This window comes from Balaenoptera musculus, chromosome 11, assembly GCF_009873245.2.
Source record: "Balaenoptera musculus isolate JJ_BM4_2016_0621 chromosome 11, mBalMus1.pri.v3, whole genome shotgun sequence".
Lineage (NCBI taxonomy): Eukaryota > Metazoa > Chordata > Mammalia > Artiodactyla > Balaenopteridae > Balaenoptera > Balaenoptera musculus.
This window is the reverse complement of record NC_045795.1, coordinates 43,147,455-43,168,076: the sequence shown is the minus strand read 5'-3', so window position 1 is coordinate 43,168,076 and position 20,622 is coordinate 43,147,455. Positions and strand designations below refer to the sequence as shown.

The 20,622-nt window shown below is 36.2% G+C and overlaps 1 protein-coding gene across 2 annotated transcripts in view; it reads left to right on the top strand.

Annotated features, from left to right (window-relative positions):
• Window positions 1-20,622, top strand: part of BMP5 (bone morphogenetic protein 5) — a 118,371-nt gene that overhangs the window by 87,464 nt on the left and 10,285 nt on the right. For both annotated transcript variants that reach the window (XM_036867737.1, XM_036867736.1), the window contains exon 4: window positions 12,429-12,623. In XM_036867737.1, the coding sequence (XP_036723632.1) occupies window positions 12,429-12,623 (195 nt within the window). The remainder of the gene's footprint in view (window positions 1-12,428; window positions 12,624-20,622) is intronic.

The following is a 20,622-nucleotide window of genomic DNA, read 5'->3' as shown; positions in this document are numbered from 1 at the left end:
TCAAGATATTATATAAAATCAGAGATGGAGAAATGGATAAAGGGAAGTAAGAAATATTAGACATCTTTTGGGGTAAATGTGTGTGTGTGTTTTTGTGTGTGTGTGTGTATACAAAGAGGGGTAATACCCAGGCATAAACAAATTCCCAACTGATCACGTGAAGGATCAGATAAGTTCATAGCTGAAAATCTATAATTATTAAGGTGTCTAGAGAGCTCTTATTACAGCATTTAAGTAAGATTATATTTTCTTTTTCTTTAAGTGCCACAATATATTTTTCAGTATCATAACAAAATGTAAAACTTAATCTAAATTTCTCCAGAACATTTTAAAATGGCTTCTGTTTCTATCATATTTCTATAGAATTTAAAAAACTTTAAAACATAAATAAATCTATGGCAATATGTCAGTTTCTAAGAAAATCTTTTTTTTTTTTTTTGGTATGAATCAAACCATAAGAGAGATTTAAAAGATAGCTAAGCAAAACAACTGCCTTGGTCATTTTATGTGAATGATTCAGAAGAGTTTCCATTGAGAAGAATTCCTGTATCTTTATGGTAAAAATGACTAGATTTCTACTGAAAATAAATATGACATAGATTTCCTCTGGGGTTTAAGATCAGTATTTGTTAATTTTCCAAACCCACGTAAGCTGTGACTTATGGGTTTTCTAACTTGTGTAATATCTTAAAGCACATCAGAGAACATAAATCCTTCCAGCTTTAGATTTTTCCTCCTTTCCCACTGCATAAAAATGAGCAAAATCATCAATATGCCTTTCATGGCTAGAGAACTAAACATAAATATAGGAGCACTGTTAAATTTCTACTTTGTTCAACCTAAGTTCTTATTAATTCTCTTAGTCATATACGATTTTTATAAACTATATGTAACTCAAACTCAACTTAGCAAAACTTATTTTCTGTCTATACAAATAGCTGCTTTTTTTAAACCCTGATTTTGGCAGTACTTTTTTTTCTTCCATGCTAATATTTTGTAGTTTTTAGTTTTCATGATAAATTCAGGTTTTATTTCCTAGATTCATCTGTAGTTCATATAAAATAAGTATTCAAACCATGTATTTGCTGTGGTGGTCAATCAAAATAATATTAACAACTAACAGAAACTAATATTTCCTGAGCGTATTAGATGCCAGCCATTTGGTGAGATTTTTAAGTGGAATGTCTACTTTATCTTTACTATTTTCCCATTTTGTACACAAGGAAACTTAGCCTTAGAAAGCACAAGAATCTTGCCCTTGAACCTAAAAATGATTTGTTTTCCTAGCCAGATCTTATACACTATGACTCTCACAAATGATATGAATTTTATATAAATTCCAAACTGAAAAAAATTAATGCATTTTTATAATTTCCAAACAGGACATTGTTATTAATAATGATTGTTATAGAACAAAATTGAACTTTATGTTGGATCTGTTGGTAATTACCTTTGGGTTTTTATATTTTCTGTCTGGAATTTAACTGTGATCTGACCCACAACAGGTAACAGCATTTTTACCATATTTTTTGTTTTTTTAAATCTAACTACTTCAGTATTTCTTTTAGCTCCTTACACAATTATCATTAATTTGATAAATTTATAGACTGAAAAGAAGAAAAAAGTAACTTTTTTTCCTTCCAGTGATCAGCTTCAACATGTAATTAAATTTAGCCAAATTTAATTTATTTTTAATTCCATAACGAACATCCCCCTCCTTTTGTGCCCTGTGTCACTCATTAATGTATTTTGCTAGGTTCTCCTTCCCTGTTTTCTCCCCTCTGTTTTACTGTCCTTAATCCACACTCCCCATCATAGACTCCTCATGTCTACCTCCCCCACCATCCTTTTTAAGTGTCAACTGGTACTCAAGTTTGTAGTTTCAATAACGGTGCAGCAAACTCACCTGAGGCTAGTCAAGCATGCAGTTTCCAAAACATATTAATTGATTATTTTGCAAAAAGTCAGGATGAAATTCATCCTTTCTCTCATCTCTCCATCCCCCTTCCCAGCATCAAGGCTGAAGGTGATCTGGTATTATTCCAGCCCTAAAGAGGACTCCCTGAATTGTATTTTGGGGAGAGCATATTGGGGTAATTTTTTCCTCAAAAAATTGAAAAGAAAAATCTCTGGCAAATAAAACAAGTTTTTAATTTTTCACTGTGTTTAGCTTTGCTTTTTAACTTTTTTTCCCTATGAGCAGAGGGTGAGCCATAACTGCTTTGCTAAAACCTCATATTTTGAACAAAATGGTTTGAATGTAATTTACAGATGCCTTAGTTCTTTGGAAAATGAAGAATCACGATGCTGGTTTCTTTTTAAATATCTATATCCATTTTGTTATCTCTATTATATTTTCCTCTGGTCGGTACTCTGAAATGGGCCTCCAGAGCCTAGTTTAATTTTGTATAATGATTGGTAGAGAGAAAATGGTTTTTCTTTAAAAGTAGGTTTGACTATAGAATATATTCAGTAATAAATTGGAAAACTTGGATTTGCTGTTTTACTATGTCCATTATATATACAATGTTTTAAAACCAGGTTTTAAAGGCAACTTCCTTGTTTTAATTTATAGTATGTTTATATTTGAATGAGAGCCACTTGGTAAACATCATTTGCTTATCCAAATTTAGCATCACAACCTAAAAACATACGTGAAAAAGAATTTTGAAATCAATGATTTAAAGTAAGCGGATAAAACAGGAGTTAGTCCTGCTTCATTATCTGGTGAAAGAGGTATTTTACCATTTTTTAGATTTCCCTTAATGAAAAGGGATATGGAAGTGTTTGGCGACATCTGTATTTCTGTTTTGGATTTTCCCTAATTCAAAACAGTAACTGTGGAGCACCCATCTTGCCAAACAAATCCCAAGGTCAGAAACATATTCCAGTTTTTGTTGTTTGTTATAATCTCTGTTCTAGGCTCTAACTCTGCTTTGACTAATGATCTGAGGGGTAAATATGTTCATGGTAGTATTGATTTGGGGCCATGCAGAATATGAGATTCTCCATATTCTCATCGTACGGAGTTAACTCCGTCTCTTCCATTGTTCCTTCCCCTATAAGTTTAACATCGCTGAACATATTTCTTAAAGACATATTGCAGAACAAGGGCAGTGCTGGTTTTGCATCACGAGTACAGAGCACAATGGGAAGAAGAGAGAGCCTTTAGTCGTTTAAGGCATCAGCAGTCACTGTTGCTGAGGTTAAACTTTGACTCAGCTGGTGTAGACTCACAGGGACAAAGGAAAACCAAAACAAACCAAAGCATCTACCCGCCAAAGTCAACAGTATGTATTACAAGTGGGGATCAAAACTTGAAATTAGACGGAAAATGCTTTGATAGGGAAATTATATATCTCAGCTCCTTGAACATGGATTCCAATTTCTCTGCAGTCAAACTTGTCAAGTTTCAATTTGAGGGAAATGGAAAGTAGGGGAGACCACCTGTGTTGTCATGGCTGGAAGGAGTGTTGAATGGTTTTCCCACTTACTAAGGAAAGTCTGATCTTAAACATCACAAAACCAGCAGCTACCACAGTGTCCTTGACAAACACAATGTGTGTATCACTGCCAGACCCAGGAGATGGATGGATTCCTCCAGTCTTTTCAAGATGGGGAACAGAGACCCAACAGAAAAGCATCAGCCCTAAACAATCTCTAACAAAGGGGAACTCTGTGTACTTAAAGGGATAGGGTAGTACTTAGGGTGGACAGGGCTGAGTTAAAAACATGACTCTTCTCTGAGCTTTATTTTATTCATTTTAAAAATGTAACCATTGTTTTTTGGGGAGGGGTACATAAGATGATGTATGTAAAACAACTGATAAATTACCAAGCTTCAAAATGGCAGCTGTTGCTTCTTTCTTAACTTCAAAAGGACTGAACTGGCTTATCTTCTCAAATCCCAATTTCCCTGATGCTTTTGAAAGGCTTGCTTGTTATGACTTTTGGGTACCAGCTCTACTTATGAGTGGAGGTATTCAGATGATTTCTCTGTGAGGTGATAAACTGATAGAAACATGATAGTTCTACTTAGGCTGTGAGATCAGATTTGCTTCTGACCCACGCTGACCAAAAGGTAAACACCCTGGGAACCCAACTGTTATTTTGCATGTGGACAGGTCAGAAGGATGCTTTTGCTCTGGGGTCCACCATGAAATCATGGTGGTGTGAAGTCTCACCTGGTCCCTTATGTGGGGCAGGCCAGCTCACATTCTGCTGTGGACAGAGACATGAGAAAAAGTGAAGAAAGATTCTGCTTCTCTCCGCTCAGAAGAATATTTTGTGATCCAATATTCATATGCGAAGGAAAGAACTAAGTCCCAAATGTCTTAACTCCACTTTTTTTTCTTTTCTTGGCAAAAAGTAGACACTTATGATGGTATATACATTAGGTATTCAGTATCAGGCCTTCACTATGTATTTTGGAAAACACCTTTTAACTCCTTTCACTCTTTCTCTTCATTAAGTGTCAAAATGATTTACTTCTCCTCCATTTTGGTAGTCCTTGACTATTCTAAAGATTCTAGAAGTAGCTTATGATCATTTCACAGATTCATGTATCAAATTGAAAGGGAAGGTCAAACATTTAATGAACTATGTTTTTCTGTATGATAAAAGTTCTTTTTGAATAATATATCATATAAGCTGGTAAAAAAGAATGTTTCCTTTAGACACTCATAAATTTCCCAAGTAACTGCATTAAGTTCGTTGCAAAGACTACTTTCATCCACTATAGATAAAATGCAGAGTCTGAAATTAATTTTACTGCTATGAAACAAACTCAAATGAGCTTGACGCCTAAAAACTTTTCTTCATTGATATCTTAACACATAAAAATAGTTTTTGAAGATGTTTTGGTTGATTTCTGCTGAAACCCTGCTTTCATTATAGTTTTATTTAACTCCCTTGTGATTTTAAAGGAAAAAGTATATGTGTGTGTACACATTTTTTATTTTAAGAAGTCACATAATAACTGGAAAAGAGACTAAAAATAATTCACTCTTCCCATGGTTTTGTGAAAAGAATGTTTCTGCTTTCTTAAAATAAATGAGACCTGTAAGACCAACAGCTAACCAATCTTTTGGGGGCATGTGACAGATTATGTCTGTAAAACTCATAGAGCCTCAGGGGAAAGGCTCTATATATAAAGAGAGGAGCTATTAAAAAGTAAGTGCTTATGTGAAGGTGAACTACAATTCCTAGTTTGAGATTCGTATTTCCACTAGCTGAAAAGAGGGCCCCAGTAAAAGGCATTTGTGGGGCTTGTCACGCCTGAGACAGTAAGCCTCCACATTTCAGACCATGTCCCATGGAAGGAGACTAATCCTTTTCCATCACCTCAGTCCCACCCTCAGTGCAATAAAAGATTTGAATATTCTGGAAATCTTCCCCAACAAGGCATAAACCTCTGGCCCTGCTCCTTTATGTTTCTTGGTCTTTCTTCCTCCAGGCAACCCCCCACCCCACCTTTCAGAAATTTCTTGAGCTACAGTTCTCAACTATTTGCATTTTCCCCCCATCACGTCTTGAACCATCATACCCGTGTTTCTGACCAAATATCCCAATTTCTTTACTATTCCCTATGACTTTCTCAGATGGCAGGGCATGAGAATCCCTTCTATAAACATTTTAGAAAGAACGGAAACTCTTTAAAAAATCTCTTCCTCCTTTAAACGTTATCCTTCCCATACCCCAATCCTAGAGGAAAATGAATTTCTTCTATTGCAGTGTTACCAGGAACTGGAACCACATTTCTTGTCTGCAGATAATACTCAACCCACCATTCATGTTAGCACGCCAGAACATGGTCCCTTTTTGCCCTCTGTGGATGTCATACCCCCAATGTTTCTTTTCTTCTTTATCATCAGCTACAGAATCTTATACTTATTCACACATGTTATTACACTGGACCCTTTTTTTGTTTTTGATACTTTTTATTTTTGTATTTATTTATTATTTATTTTATTTTATTTTTGGCCGCGTCGGGTCTTAGTTGCAGCACACGGGATCTTCATTGAGGCACGCGGGATCTTTTTTTGCGGCACATGGGCTTCTCTCCTGTTGTGGAGTGCGGGTTTTTCTCTCTCTAGTTGTGGCGTGCAGGTTCCACAGTGTGTGGGCTCTGTAGTTCGTGGCATGCAGGCTCTCTAGTTGAGGCACATGAGCGCAGTAGTTGTGGTGTGTGGACATAGTTGTCCCTTGGCATTTGAGATCTTAGTTCCCTGACCAGGGATTGAACCCACGTCCCCTGCACTGTAAAGCAGATTCTTTACCACTGGACCACCAGGGAAGTCCTGTTACTTTTTAATAATGACTGTATAATTGTCAACATATAATTATATAGAACAAAGTGGTTATTTTTTAATTTACTCTTTTAAATGTTGGGATAAAGAAGAAAACTAAAAGATCTAGCAAAGAAATTGCATGATGAGCCTGGCTTATTAAACAGAAGCCCAGAATCACCATGAAGAATCACTAAAAAAAATCTAACTACCTTGTACTCTGAAGTTCAATACCAATATATTTTTTAACCAGTACCACATTACTGGGAGTTTTCAGTATCACTGAAATAGTTTAAAATCCCAGCTTTTCATTTTTTTTTGTTTGAGATTGTAAGGCAATGTAAACTATCTTAAAATCAGGAAAATTCTGAGCACGAATGTAAAATTCTATTTATGATACTTCAAATATCTGGCAGTAGGTCTGTGCTTTTACTATAAAACTAGAAACTATGCAAAATTTTCATCAAAGTATGACATAGTTGAAATTCATAACTAGATTACAATTTGCTTAATTTAAGATTTCACTGAGTTAAAATGTATATGGAATTTAAGTAGACAAAGTTCTGTCTCCCCCACATTCCTTAAAATCTGATATAAAAATGATTTAGTCTATATGCCGGGTAGAGAATTCTGCACATTTTAAATCATCTGTTTCTAAAAAGGGTACGATTCCAGTATAATTTAGAGCCACGGAAACTATAATTTAAGAGTACCAGAATCAGATTTAATCACAGATTGAAACTAAGCAAAGAGCAAGAGAATATGTGAATGAGAAACAGCGCAGTGATTTTTTTTCTGTGAACTAGTCCACAAAGGATGCTGTAAGTGTCTTTCGAAATGAAGAACAGGTAATTTGTGCACAAGTTTCATCACAGGTGTTTTGGGTTAAGTGTTCAATACTGTGGGTTTATAGGAAAAAAAACAATGGAATTTATGCTAACATCTTATAGTGATATCAACGTTTAGACTCTGATAAATCCTCAAGTGAATGTTTTTCAAATTGTGTATTCTGGAGGGAAACTAAATGCTCATATTTGGAACCACTTGTCCTTATAACATCAACATGTCTCTAAAGAGCTGTTTTGTCAGAGGCTCCTTTAATAACCCTGTTTTTAAAGAAATAAACATTTTGAAAGTCACATTTTCCAAAAAGAATGGTCTGAAATACAAAACTAGTGAGTTGGGGATGGCTCTTTGGTTTGCCAGCCTACTGTCTCGATGATTCTAAATTTGAAAATAGTTAGTTGTGTCCTTAGGCAGATGTGAATACAATACCCTGACCCCCAGGCTTATATAAAGTCATAAGGGTCAGAGGAGAAGATCTGGATGTCTTGAATCCATCTTCAGTTATGGCAAAATGTGTAAGTCAAAGCGCCACCCTCACATACTATCTTCTTGATTCCTGTGTGAAAAGAATAATTATTTCTTTAGATGATACCATCCTAACCCCACCTTTAGTCATTCTGTAGTTAATAAAACTGAGAAATGCCCATATATTTGCTTCTCAAATTGCTTCTCTTCCCTCACTACCTGTTGAGTAATTTCGAGATGAAAACAAGATGGCCAGGATAAGAATAGTTCTAAAAAACATTCACATGGAAAGATTTAATGGGCATTCTTTTCATAAATTCAAGAGATGATACCTCTGCCCATATCGAACTCTGGACCTCTATATTTTTTTCTCATCACCCTTTTATTTTATGATCCAAGAATTCTGTGATACAGAAACCTGGGATAATTGGGCACCATGTTTCTTTGGGTCCAGCTGCCATCAGTGAAATCACTGGAATGCTGGTATATCCTTCAAAGAACCTTTTCTATCTCCTCTCCCATTTGTGTGGGAGATCCCATGTGTATTTAAACTTGAATGACTCCCAACAATCAAGTTCTTCTCCCTCTCTTGCTCTCACCCCACCCATTTAGCAGATCACTGCCCTTCCTTCTTCCTAGTGTACAACATCAGATGTGACAAAAGGGAAGTGTCCTCTTGTTCTAGGACCATCTCATCCCATCACTTGCCCTGCCTCTCACTTTGGGACAGTTTTTGATCCACCTTAAAATTCCCAATGCCATGAAATCGCTGCTTTGCTCACCTTTGAACTGCTACCACTCTCTGGAGCTGATGCTGGTACAGAAACTCATCTTGGACCTACCTACATTCTGGTGCTGCCATCTTGTACCATTGTGGAGCTACTTGGAAGCCATTCTTCTGATGTAGGAAGAATCTTTGGCCACCACTTGCACCACACCATTAACCAAACTCCAAAGTAGGGCTCCCTTGCCCTCCCAGGATTTTGCAGGGACTTTGGGTAAAAATAGGTCTGTTAGATTTTCTTGAATCTCCTTGGTTCTTAAGAAGTTAATCATGCAAACATTGGAGCAAGGCCAGAAGGAACACTGAGTTACAGACTCAAAATCCCTGCTTCCTTATACTCACTGGGACATTGTTCTGAATCTGTACTCTAGGGGTTCACCTGTTTCTTTCAATGAGTTCTCTCCCTTCAGGTTTTTCCATTCTCTTCCAAATATAGGCCTGGTAAATTAAGCTTATCCATGTTCTAGCTATGCCTAAACTTGTCAGAATCCTAAAATGATTAAGCTTGGATTCAAGCTGGTGTCCCTTATTACCCTTTTATTTTAATGCTCTTTTTATTACTCCAAGTTATGTTTATTTCCACTGTATATTCTTTTTTTATTTTTTCAGTTATACATATGTATATTTATTCTTTTTCATCCTTTTCCATTATGGTTTATCACAGGATACAGAATATAGTTCTCTGTGCTATGCAGTAGGACCTTGTTGTTTATCCATCCTATATATAATAGTTTGCATCTGCTATCCAGTGTATATTCAATCCTTAATGTATATATTTTTCCTACCTACATTTTTTAATAAGTCAAAATTGAAGATTGCTTTGAAAAATAAAACCACGGTAATACACACTTACATATAGTTTTCCTAAATCAAAATGTTTTAGGTAGGTTTCTTTACTGATATATTTGCAGTATCTAAAACATCCTGTACCTTTAATAATAAAATTCAACATTGTTAAATAGATTTTATAAAATAGTCACTATTTTTAATACCTGCAATATAGTCTGGGTTTCTATTAGCACTTCTAAGAAAAATAACTGTTCAGCCCTATTCAAAAGGTTCAGTCAACATAATCAAGGGAGGTATAATGTGTCTGAAGGACAAGGTCATATAGTTAATGCTTCCACGGTGTAGCTCAAGATCAAGAGCCACTGAGTAAGTATGAACTTATGGAATCTTAATAGTCACATCATTGCTGAAGTGGAAAGGAAACCAAGAGGAAACTTAATAATATCAAAAGTTATTTTAAAGGGAGTTCACGTTGGTTTGAAGGGGACTTTGCTTCACACACAATATCCACCTTTGTAAAGCCCAAGAAACCCATATTTGTCACACACACACATCTTTACAGTTTTCAAAACATAAATCTTGAGAGCAGTCTTCTTTCTCCACAGATAAAAATCAAAATATTGAAAGTCTTTCGAATAATAACAAAAGGAATCCTCTTGCAAACCCTAGGAAACTTGGAACTCTGGGTTCAATGCTTATTTAACTGGAAAAGGGTCAGTGTGTGTTGTAATGAATGGAAAACTGATTTTACTGTATTCCATTCGTGGCCACCATGTGGCAACCCATTTCAGTATTACAAAGATCATATATTAAAAATGATTTCTGCAGTCATCCATGTATACAAGTAAAAATTTTGTTCCTGTTAAATTATCACTTCATTAAAACATCAAACTCAAAGCTCAACAAATACTTTTTATGTTGTGCTCCAAGACTGAAAAAAACATCCAAAATTTAAAGAACAGATCACCAGTTATTCTATTCCATCACAGTCAAGTTTCTCAGTTCTGTTTTTTTTTTTTTTTTTTTTTTCTTTTGCTGCACTCTCTGTCACTGGAAACATCTTAAACCAATTTCAAGTGCTACACCTGAATAAACATGTTGTAAAAGTGTTTATGTATTGAGGTGGGTCAGTTCAAGGTATGGTATTTGGCTGGAACTTCTAATTTCTCTTTTTACAGCAAAAGGGCTGCCAGAAGGAGGAAGTCTGAGCTGAATTAATACATTTGTTACAGTGGAAGTAGAATGGAAACTACTCCGACCACAAATCAAACTGCCTCTTTCATTTATGCCAGTGATATAGTTTTTCTAAGAAATATAGACTCTGGCATGGAGCCACTGTAAGTTTGCATTTAAAAGAGAAACCCATACGCTTATTTGTTTAAGGTTTACTGCTCTGATTATTTGGAAGTTCTTTCTCTGCTAGGACAGAGTGAAGTGGCATTTGGGAAGCCGGTGGCCGTTTTCATATTTTTAAGAAAGCAACAAGTTTTCCCAATGAGCAATTGTTGAGGACACTGATGGATGCTGCATGCATTGACACACACGCATTTTTTAAACTAATATCTCCACATTTAAAGGACCTCTGTGTTCCTCCCAACAGCTGCACAGCCTCACATAGCACAGTCTCGTTTTCTGATGGTAGAGGGTCCCTGCACAATACAAGTATACACAAAAGTGTTTATGCTGCCAAAATAAACCCTGTTAAGAGCTAGAGTTGACTTGCTAAAATGCCATTGATTTTAGGGACCTGTTCCCTTTTCTTCCAAGGTGGGTCAGGTCTTAGAATGGACCGAGGCTACCCCACAGTCATGACTGAATAAATATTTTAAGAAAACTGACACATCTTTCCGGGTGCAAGGCAGGGCCAATCATGCACGTATTTGAAACCACATGATATATTACTATGAAAAGATTGGTAACTTCTGTATCTGGAGTAGAATTTTTTGTTTGTTTTTTTTTTTTTTGCATGACTTTTGAGTAATTCTCACCTAAAGGTACAACTTAAGGTTAAATAGTTCATCCTCTCTGGGTGATTTTCATTGAATTCAATATCAACTAATGGTTTTCTTTATATACACACACACACACACACACACACATATATATATATATATATATATATAAAATTTTCTGTGGTAATTAGTTTAAATGAGATCATAGCAAGAGTGAATTATAAAAAGGGGGAAACGGTAATACTTAACTCCTAAGGTATTTGTGGAATCACATTAAATAATGCATGGAAAACACTTAGAAAAATGCCTACAGTACACAGCAAGTGCTCCAAACATGTTTTTTTTATAATGATAATACTTATCATTTATAATGATAAGAATTATTGTTGCTATCCCAGAAGGAGAAATACTTTATCAACATCTACTTCTAGTCTCTAGGACACTTCTCACCCATTCCTACCCAGGCCCTGGGTGCACTCCTTTTCTGATAAACAACCACTCCAAGGGCTCAAAAGGGTCTGGGACACAGGCTGGTTTAGAGACCAAGGTGAGTCTCCAAGCTCACCTGGAATTTTTCTCCTTTCTGAGCACCTCCAGGCTTTGTTTGCATCTTCTGAAATCCTTTCAGTAAACATAATTTGGGCATGTCCAAATTCAGAAGGGGAGGAATTCTGTAATTTTCATGTTTGCTTCAAAATCCTTTACATGGAGAAAGACCTGGAGCTTACGGCAAATCTCCATCCCAGCAGGGGTTCTGGAAGGATCTTTGAAGAGCTTTAAGTAGATCACAGCTTTGTAAAGATCACTAGGCACAGGCCAGAGGTGAGGGGGGGAGGCTATCAACACTAATCAACACTGGAAAGTCTCCAAAGAAGCTGGTGAAAATAGAAACACCCAGCCAGTCATTCAGAGTTTATCACATGGAGGAAAATTATAGGGCACCTAATGCAGAAGCACCTGTAGCTAATATTTTTGAAATTGCTGTTTAACGTGGACATTTCCAAGCTAATGGGGGTCAAGCCTTTCCATTTAGAACATTGCCAACTTCCAGGTCTGAGAAGGGACCAACAGTGAAGGCCTGAGGGTGTTCTGTGGCCAAAGAGGGATACAAAATGGAAAACCAAGCATGGATAATTGTCTGTAATAGTAAACTTTCCATGTTTATAAGAATCTTTGGCCTGCAAAGAAAACATTCTGATAGTGTTTTAAAACATCTCCCTTTTCCCAAGTACCCTCTGAGTTCATTCCCATCAGGTAAACTTCATTTCTTCTTCATAAACCCAGTGCTCCTTCCCTCTGTTCTAGGACACAGCATCAATGTAAAGTCGGCTGGTCTTGTGGGAAGACACGGGCCTCAGTCAAAACAACCATTCATGGTGGCCTTTTTCAAGGCTAGCGAGGTACTTCTCCGATCTGTGAGAGCAGCCAACAAACGGAAAAATCAAAACCGCAATAAATCCAGCTCTCATCAGGATTCCTCCAGAATGTCCAGTGTTGGAGGTAAGCAAAAACCAGAGCAGCAGTTCTGCTCAGAAAGTGATGGGGTCACATGTTGCAAATCAAGTAGCCACAATAAATTTACCCTCTGGATATACCTTCATTTGGTCTATTAAATCATCCAACGATGTTTCTCGCATCCCCCAAATGCTTCATCAGCAAATCACTCAGTAATTCATTTTAAAATACTGTAAGTAGGACTTGCCTTCATATGGTGAAAGATGCAGTTCAAATTAAAATCAAGCTGGCAGTAATAAAATTATGGAATGCCTACATCGACAAAGGCTAACCAAAACTGAACTCCACAACTTGTGAGCTGACCTTTCCAGGGCCTTTCAAATATGGATGGGTAACCAGGTATATTCAAAATAAGAAGATTACTTTGGTACTTAAAACAGTACATGTGAATCATGAAGTTTAAATTTTTTATGACAAGAGAAGCAGGGAAGATCGTATGGTAACTGAAATAATATTTATATTTCCATTAATTATTTGGAGGGCTGTTATTTAGATAATTTGCTTTGAGTGTGTGTGTACACATACCTGCATATGTGAAAACGAACAAAATGTTACAAATGCACAATTGATCCCACTGTGCTTGCAATTTAATCTACTAATTGATAGAAAGGGAGATAAAAGTACAGTTCATCTGAACTCATCTGAGAAAATCTGAAGTAATTTAATAATATAATTTATACCATTAAGTACCTTGTTTAGTCCTGGCTACAACAAATTTTCATAAGCTGTTCTTAGGATGAAAACCATGGCTATTTTAGTCCTAGGAATTGTCTTATCTATGAAAAATAAACCCATTTGAAGGGGAAATCTTGCCCTAGAACATTCCAACTTAGTATGGCATGTTTGTTCATTTGTAAAATGCATATTCTTCTATGTTGATGGCCACCATATGCAGTGTACTTGTGAGGCACAGTGAATGATCAGGTGAACAAAACAGATATGACATCTGCATAGGGTATTTCAGCAAATTAGAATGTTTCGCTCTTCCAAAAAGACACGTTTAGACAGTGTTTGCCATTATTCCTGAAAAAATCTTCATTTTCTTCCCAATTGCTAGAAACTGACAAGTCATATTGTAATTTTTTATTACTCCAATATGTATGAGTGATAGATAAGATTATAAATGATTATAAATGAAACAAAAATATATAGAATTTTTTTTTGAACCTGAGACGCTCAACAAAAATACTAAGTGGAACTCATTGGAACCCTCCTAGAGTGCGGGTACAGGAGAATCGTGTTAGAAGGAAGTCTGTTTTGGGCATCTAGCAACAGAAGCAGAGGGAAGAGTTCTATATGGAATTGCATTATACTGAATTACATGCTACACAGAAAGCCATGTTTTAAAATAATTTTCCATCAAGTAAGTTTAACTGTCTTTTTCACTTGAAAGTAAAATGTGATATTAGTGCCTTATTACAAGGCTATTTTATAAAAATCTTCACAAGATATTTAGTTTGGCAAAAATTGTAATGGCTTAATATGAAAGATGGAGAAAAATAACTTTCTAAGACCTTTTCTTCCTTGTAAATACTAGCCTGTCAAAGTTGTATATTTTTCTTTCCATGTAGAATGGTTCTGAAATGGGTTGAAATGTTTTTAATTTAATGTAGCAGACTGCATTAAAAAAAAGATTTGTTAAATCTTGAATAGACTAGTAAATAATTTTTGAGGAAATTACAAAGGAAAAAGGATAAGTTGCCTACGTATTATTAGAGCTCATAATGACTCTGGCAGAGGCGTTCCAGCAACTGAAATCATCCGAATCCTTCTCCCTATTGGTGAACTCTATTTATCTTCCCTTCCTGACCACAAGTAACAAATGTGCTTCTATAACTAGAGATGAATAAAACACATGGCACAGAAATCACGTAAATTTCACCAGTTTCCTAACACCATTTAGAGTACAAAATTATTCTAATATAGACCAATATTTTCTTTTTAAAAAGTGTGTCATTGTCACCCATTTCTGTGAAATATGCAGTAGATGGTTTTGGAACGTGTTCGTATTTTGATAATAAGAAGAAAGAAAGTAGCTGGTTTGTGTGTATGAGACTTAACCTTTCAATAATTAGTAATCAAGCAGATGGGAAAAAGTCTCATAGGATTTGATCCGAAAGACAGGGGGTTAATATAAACATAAAATTTGATACTTAGGAGACTTGAAATGCCAGTGAAATTTTAAAATTATCCAAATATAAATAGTAAATGCTGTAATACTACTAGGCTTTTACAATAAAATACTGTGTGAAGACTCTATAAATAAGAACGGGGCCAGGAGGAAGAAGGGAGAGAGTGGTATTAGAAGTTTGCTTGGTTGCATTTTTTTTTTTTTTTTTTTTTTTTTGCAAAGCATATCCTCAAATGTTAAAAGTCTCCAACAGTGCAGGAGAACCCAGGTCATTCTTGTTGCAACACAAAATAGCAACTTCACAAACACACGTTGAAGACCTTAACGTGTTGCCTGTATGGGAAAAACTAAGTTCCTTTTTCAGGTGTCTATGCACAGAACCACTGCTCCCAGATTTTCTGCAGAAACCCTCCCTCTTTGTTCCTCTTCAGGTTTTTGGCAAGAAAGTTCAGCAGACACTTTGTGAAAGATGTTGCTTGTTTCACGATGAGCCAGCACAGTTGATTTTCATTTGAACTTGGGTTTGGGGGAAAGAAAATTTAGGCAATAGCTAAATGTTAAGGGAGCCACTCTTTAAGATGGAAAGGCACCAAGCTGATAAGATTTTAAAGAACCTACCAAAAGCAAGATGCTGTTTTAAGCACTATATCAGTGCTGAAAAATATAGAACATTAAGAGTTTACAGGACACATGGCAAGTCCTGGTTCACTGCAGAACTGCTTGAAAAGGTGCTTATTGCAAGCTTGGTACTAGGGATATTTGAAGGTGAATCTAATCATTGGTGCCCTGCCTGACACCATGGTGATTTCTTAAGATAAGTCTTTCGACGAGGGATTAAAATGGGGACACTCTGGGGCTTCCCTGGCGGTTCAGTGGTTAAGACTCCGTGCTTCCACTGCAGGGGCATGGGTTCGATCCCTGGTTGGGGAACTAGGATCCCTCATGCTGCGTGCATGGTGCAGCCAATAAATACACAAATAAATAAATAAATAAATAAATAAATAAATAAAATGGGGACAGTATGCAACTCCCAACTCTTTGACAGGCACTATCTCTTGCCTAATGGATACAGTGTAAAATCATGCCTCTTGGACAAAAATATTAAAACTAGAAGGAACAATTAATTGGGATTATTTGTTTAGACTGTTTTATATAATTAATATACACTTTCATTATTTAAAAATAATCAAATCTTCAATAAAGCTAAAGTTCTCCTCTGATCACCTAATTCTTTTGAGATAGGTTATACTGATACACTGATATCAACATGATACATGTACTTCCAAATCTTTTCCTCCGTATATACATTGCTTTTGGAGAATATATTTTGTTATGTGTTATATGTGTGTGTGTGTATATATATATATATATATATATATATATATATATATATACACACACATATATATATTCTTTCTCAGATTCTTTTCCACTATAGGTTATTGCAAGATATTGAATATCTTGCATATTCCCTGTGCTATACAGTATGTCCTTATTGTTTATTTATTTTATATATAGTAGTGTGTATATTTTAATCTCAAGCTCCTAATTTCTCTCTCTTCCCCCCATCCTCTTCGGTAACCGTAAGTTTGTTTTCTACATCTGTGAGTCTATTTTTGTTTTGTACAGAAGTTCATTTGTATCATTTTTATTAGATTCCACATGTAAGTGATATCACATCATATTTGTCTTTCTCTATCTGACTTACTTCATTTAGTATGATAATCTGAAGGTCCATCCATATTGCTGCAAATGGCATTATTTCCTTTTTTTATGGCTGAGTAATGTTCCATTGTATATATTTACCACATCTTTTTTATCCATTCATCTGTCGATGGACATTTAGGTTCCTTCCATGTCTTGGCTATTGTAAACTGTGCTGCTGTGAACATAGGGGTGCATGTATCTTTTCAAATTATAGTTTTCTCCAGATATATGCTGAGGAGTGGGATTGCTGGATCATATGGTAGTTCTATTTTTAGATTTTTAAGGAACCTCCGTACTGTTCTCCATAGTGGCTGCACCAATTTACATTCCCACCAACAGCAGGAGGGTTCTTATTTTTACATACTTTTTAAGAGCAGTTTTAGGTTCACAAGAAGATTGAGAGGAAGGTACAGAGATTTCCCATGTACTCCCTGCCCCCACACATGCATACCTCCCCCATTATCAACATCACTCACCAGGATGGTGCGTTTCTTTCCAAAGATGAACCTACACTGACACATCACAATCACCCAACGTCTATAGTTTACCTTAGGGTTCACTCTTGCCGTCATATAGTTGGTCTTATGTGCTTTTAAACAACATATTTCAGCCATCTTTCAAAATGGTGACTTCATTTTTTTTTAACTGCTACAATATATTCAATAACGCTTGTATCAGAGTTTATTTAATCACGTCACTCTTAAAAAGAAATTTTGGTTGTTTTTAAATTGGAGCTTTCAAAATCAATGCTACAGTGAAAATCCTGCAAAGCTGAACGTGTGAGAATCGTTTTAATCTACATGGTTTTTCCAGTAATTAACACTAAAAGCTGGTATCTGTGCCCTGAATATGCAAAATTTTGAAAATCCCTTATCAGACGACAATTGTTTTGGTTCCTAGATCTAGTTTGATAGATTTTTTTCATCTATCTATCCATCTGTACATTTATCTATCTATCATTCTGTCATTTAACCCTGTCCACTACTTCCTAGTTGTGTAATCTCAGAGACATGCCACGTCTCTCTGCATCTGTTTCTTCATCTGTGAAGTGGGAATGCTAATAATACCTGCCTCATAAGGTAAAATTACATGAATCGTGAGGATTAAATGAGTTATTTAATATGTGTAAAGAACGGAGAACAGCGGTACTTGCTCATTCAGGTTTAGGTATTATCATTATTATTTATCAAATTAAGGTTTGGTTTTTTAGAACTGGTACCTAAAGAGTTCAGACTTTTACATCAGAGAAGACTAGAAATCCTCTTTCTCTAATCAGTATCCATACCCCTGGTCACTTATTGTCAAATTTCTATCTAGAGAGAATTCTAGAGAGATAATTTATCTGGGCATGGTTTATTGTAAAATATTTATTCAGTGTTAAATAAGCACCCACAATGTGACAAGTACAGTATTAACTATATGCTCATGAAAGATGGGTAGCATAAGAATTTTGCTTCTTAAAAAGCACTCCCATAGACAATGGGAAAGACATGCCCGCTAGTACTAATCGGGAGATAATTCTACTAGAGTAGGTACAAGGTAGTGTGGGAGAAGTAAGGATAGAGTGCGACTCATATGAGAAAGAATAGACATTTTCCAGAAATGGAGGGGTGGGTGAAGCTATTTCAGACTTATGTGCACAGTTATAGAACCACGTACCAGTGTCCAATTGCTGGGTGTGCAGGTATTCTTGTGCGAGAGCAGTGTGATGTCAGCTAGAAAGTCATGCAGGGACCAAGTCGTAAAGCGTAAGTGTGTGATGGTCAGGAACTATGATGCTTCTGTGCAGGCAGTTGGGAAAAAAGGAGTGTCACAATCAGATACACATTTTAAAAAGTTCAATTTGGCAACAAAATGATGGATGGGATGCCAAGGGGTAAAACTGAACATCAAAATATGATTAAAAGTCTAGTCCCATACCCCAAGCAGTGAAGATTATAGATTGGAGAGAGAGGAAGTAGAAACCAAAATATGTGGAATGGAGCCAGCAGCACTCTGGAAATGGGCGTGTCAAGAGTAAGTGGAAGGTGTAGGAAAAAGACGCAGCTATGAGCCCCAATGGTTAGATGAAGCACAGGACTTGATGCTGCCATGGAAACCAGGGTAAGAGAGAAACGTCAAGGATGGAGCCCCCAGTGGGATCATCAGCACTTTAGTATAGACAAAGGAGTAAAAGGAGTTCCATAAACTAGGCAAAAGACTTAAGGTCAGAGAGGAAGGAGGAGACAGGGGTGAAGAGTTATCCTAGGACCAAATTCCCAAAGAGGATGTTGGGGGAGTGTGAGGTGACCAAGAGTGCAAAGGGCTTCTGCTAGATTAACTAGGCTAGAGGTGGGTTGGTTAAAGGGGGTTGGGGATGGATTTAACGCAGGGTAGGAGGGAAAAAGAAAGAAAATTGAGAAACGTACTCAATTTTCTGTCTTGGGCCACTAGATGACTGGTAATCCTGTTAACCAAGTAGAAGGAATGGAAGGAGTATGAGGTCAGAAGCAAAAATAGTGAGTCGGAGGCCTCTGGGAAACTTTCACGCATAGATGTCTGGTAGGCATTTGGAGACTCACATTTGTGGATGGGTTTTTATGTCAATGAGCTCTAAGGTAAGAATGTTTGTTGCATCATCCACAGAGAGGCTTTGCTAAGCAGAGTTAAGCAAACACACCAGACAGTTATTATGTTGTGGTGTCTGTTCTGTGTCACACATTCATACATAGACAAACACAATTATCCCTACATAAATAAATAACAGTAATTCCTACTGGGTCATACGTAAATTTGGGTGAGTAATTCACTGGATGTGGGAGATGGGGATTAAGCGAGGGTAGGAGTGGCATTTGAAATCCCTCATCTTTGGGGGGGATTGCTATTTGTTTGGGATTTATCATGAATTTCTCTATCCCCAAGGCCATATCAAAATTTACATTATTGAACAGTCTACAGTAGCACCATTCCTGCTATTTTACCTCTGATACCTTCATTCATTTGTCATTTTCATTTTCTATGAATTAATGAACATCCTGAAGCAATGGGTGCTGACGTCCATCTGTTATCTCCCTCTAGGAATTAAGTAAGAGAATGTTGGCATCTCCTCCTTTGCTTTGAAACACAGTATCTCATCATATTTGGCTTAAGCTGTTGATGTATTTAAATGTTAAATTCTATTTTGGATTTTTTTCTTCTCTTTTACAGATTCACCTACATTTTATTCCTTAAAGACACTAATGCTTGATTTTAAAGAAAAAAGAAACCCATACTGGTATATGGAGTTTTTTGGAGTTATTTCCTTTGTGCCCTTCATAGCTAGTTTAGCATGTGTTTCTTTATTTGGTTGTTTCTTCAGGGACTACTGGACAGACCATTGAAGCCCTAACCGTATGTAGATCTCAGGATTTTTTTAAATCACGTATTTAATTGTTTTCTATGACAAAATAATCAAAAATTAAGAAAAATCAAACTAAGACAAAGATTAAATTTGCATTATTGGGGGATGAAGGGGAACTGGATGAAGGCAATCAAAAAGTACAAACTCCCATTTATAAGATAAATAAGTCCTAGAGATGTAATGTACAGCATGATGAATATGATTAACACTGCTGTACGTTATATAAGAAAGTTGTTAGGTGAGTAAATCCTAAGAGTTCTCATCACAAGGAAAACAAGTTTCTATTTCTTTGATTTTGTATCTATGTGAGATGATGGATGTCACTAAACTTACTGTGATCATCATTTCATGATGTATGTGAGTCAAACCATTACGCTGCACACCTTAAAGTTGTACGGTGCTGTATGTCAATTACATCTCAATAAAACTGGAAGAAAAAAATATAGCTTGTAAAAATATAAATAAATTTGCATTGTTTCCAGAAATTGATCATAAACAAATTGGCATAAAGTATTTAACAATATTTTCAATATTTTGGAACTAGTTTCCCAATATTATTACCATTAAGAGGCAAAACAGGGAAATACGTGTCTGCGATACCTGCCTTGTGGTTGAGGAATGTTAGCATGCTTTTCTAGTGTTGGCTCTGGCTCCAGAACGTTTAGTAGTTTCTGGTGTGACTCTTCATTTCTACACAGGTTTGTCAACAGCAGCATCATGTCCATCTCATTTTCATATTTGAAGGGCTGCCAATCACTATTTTTTAA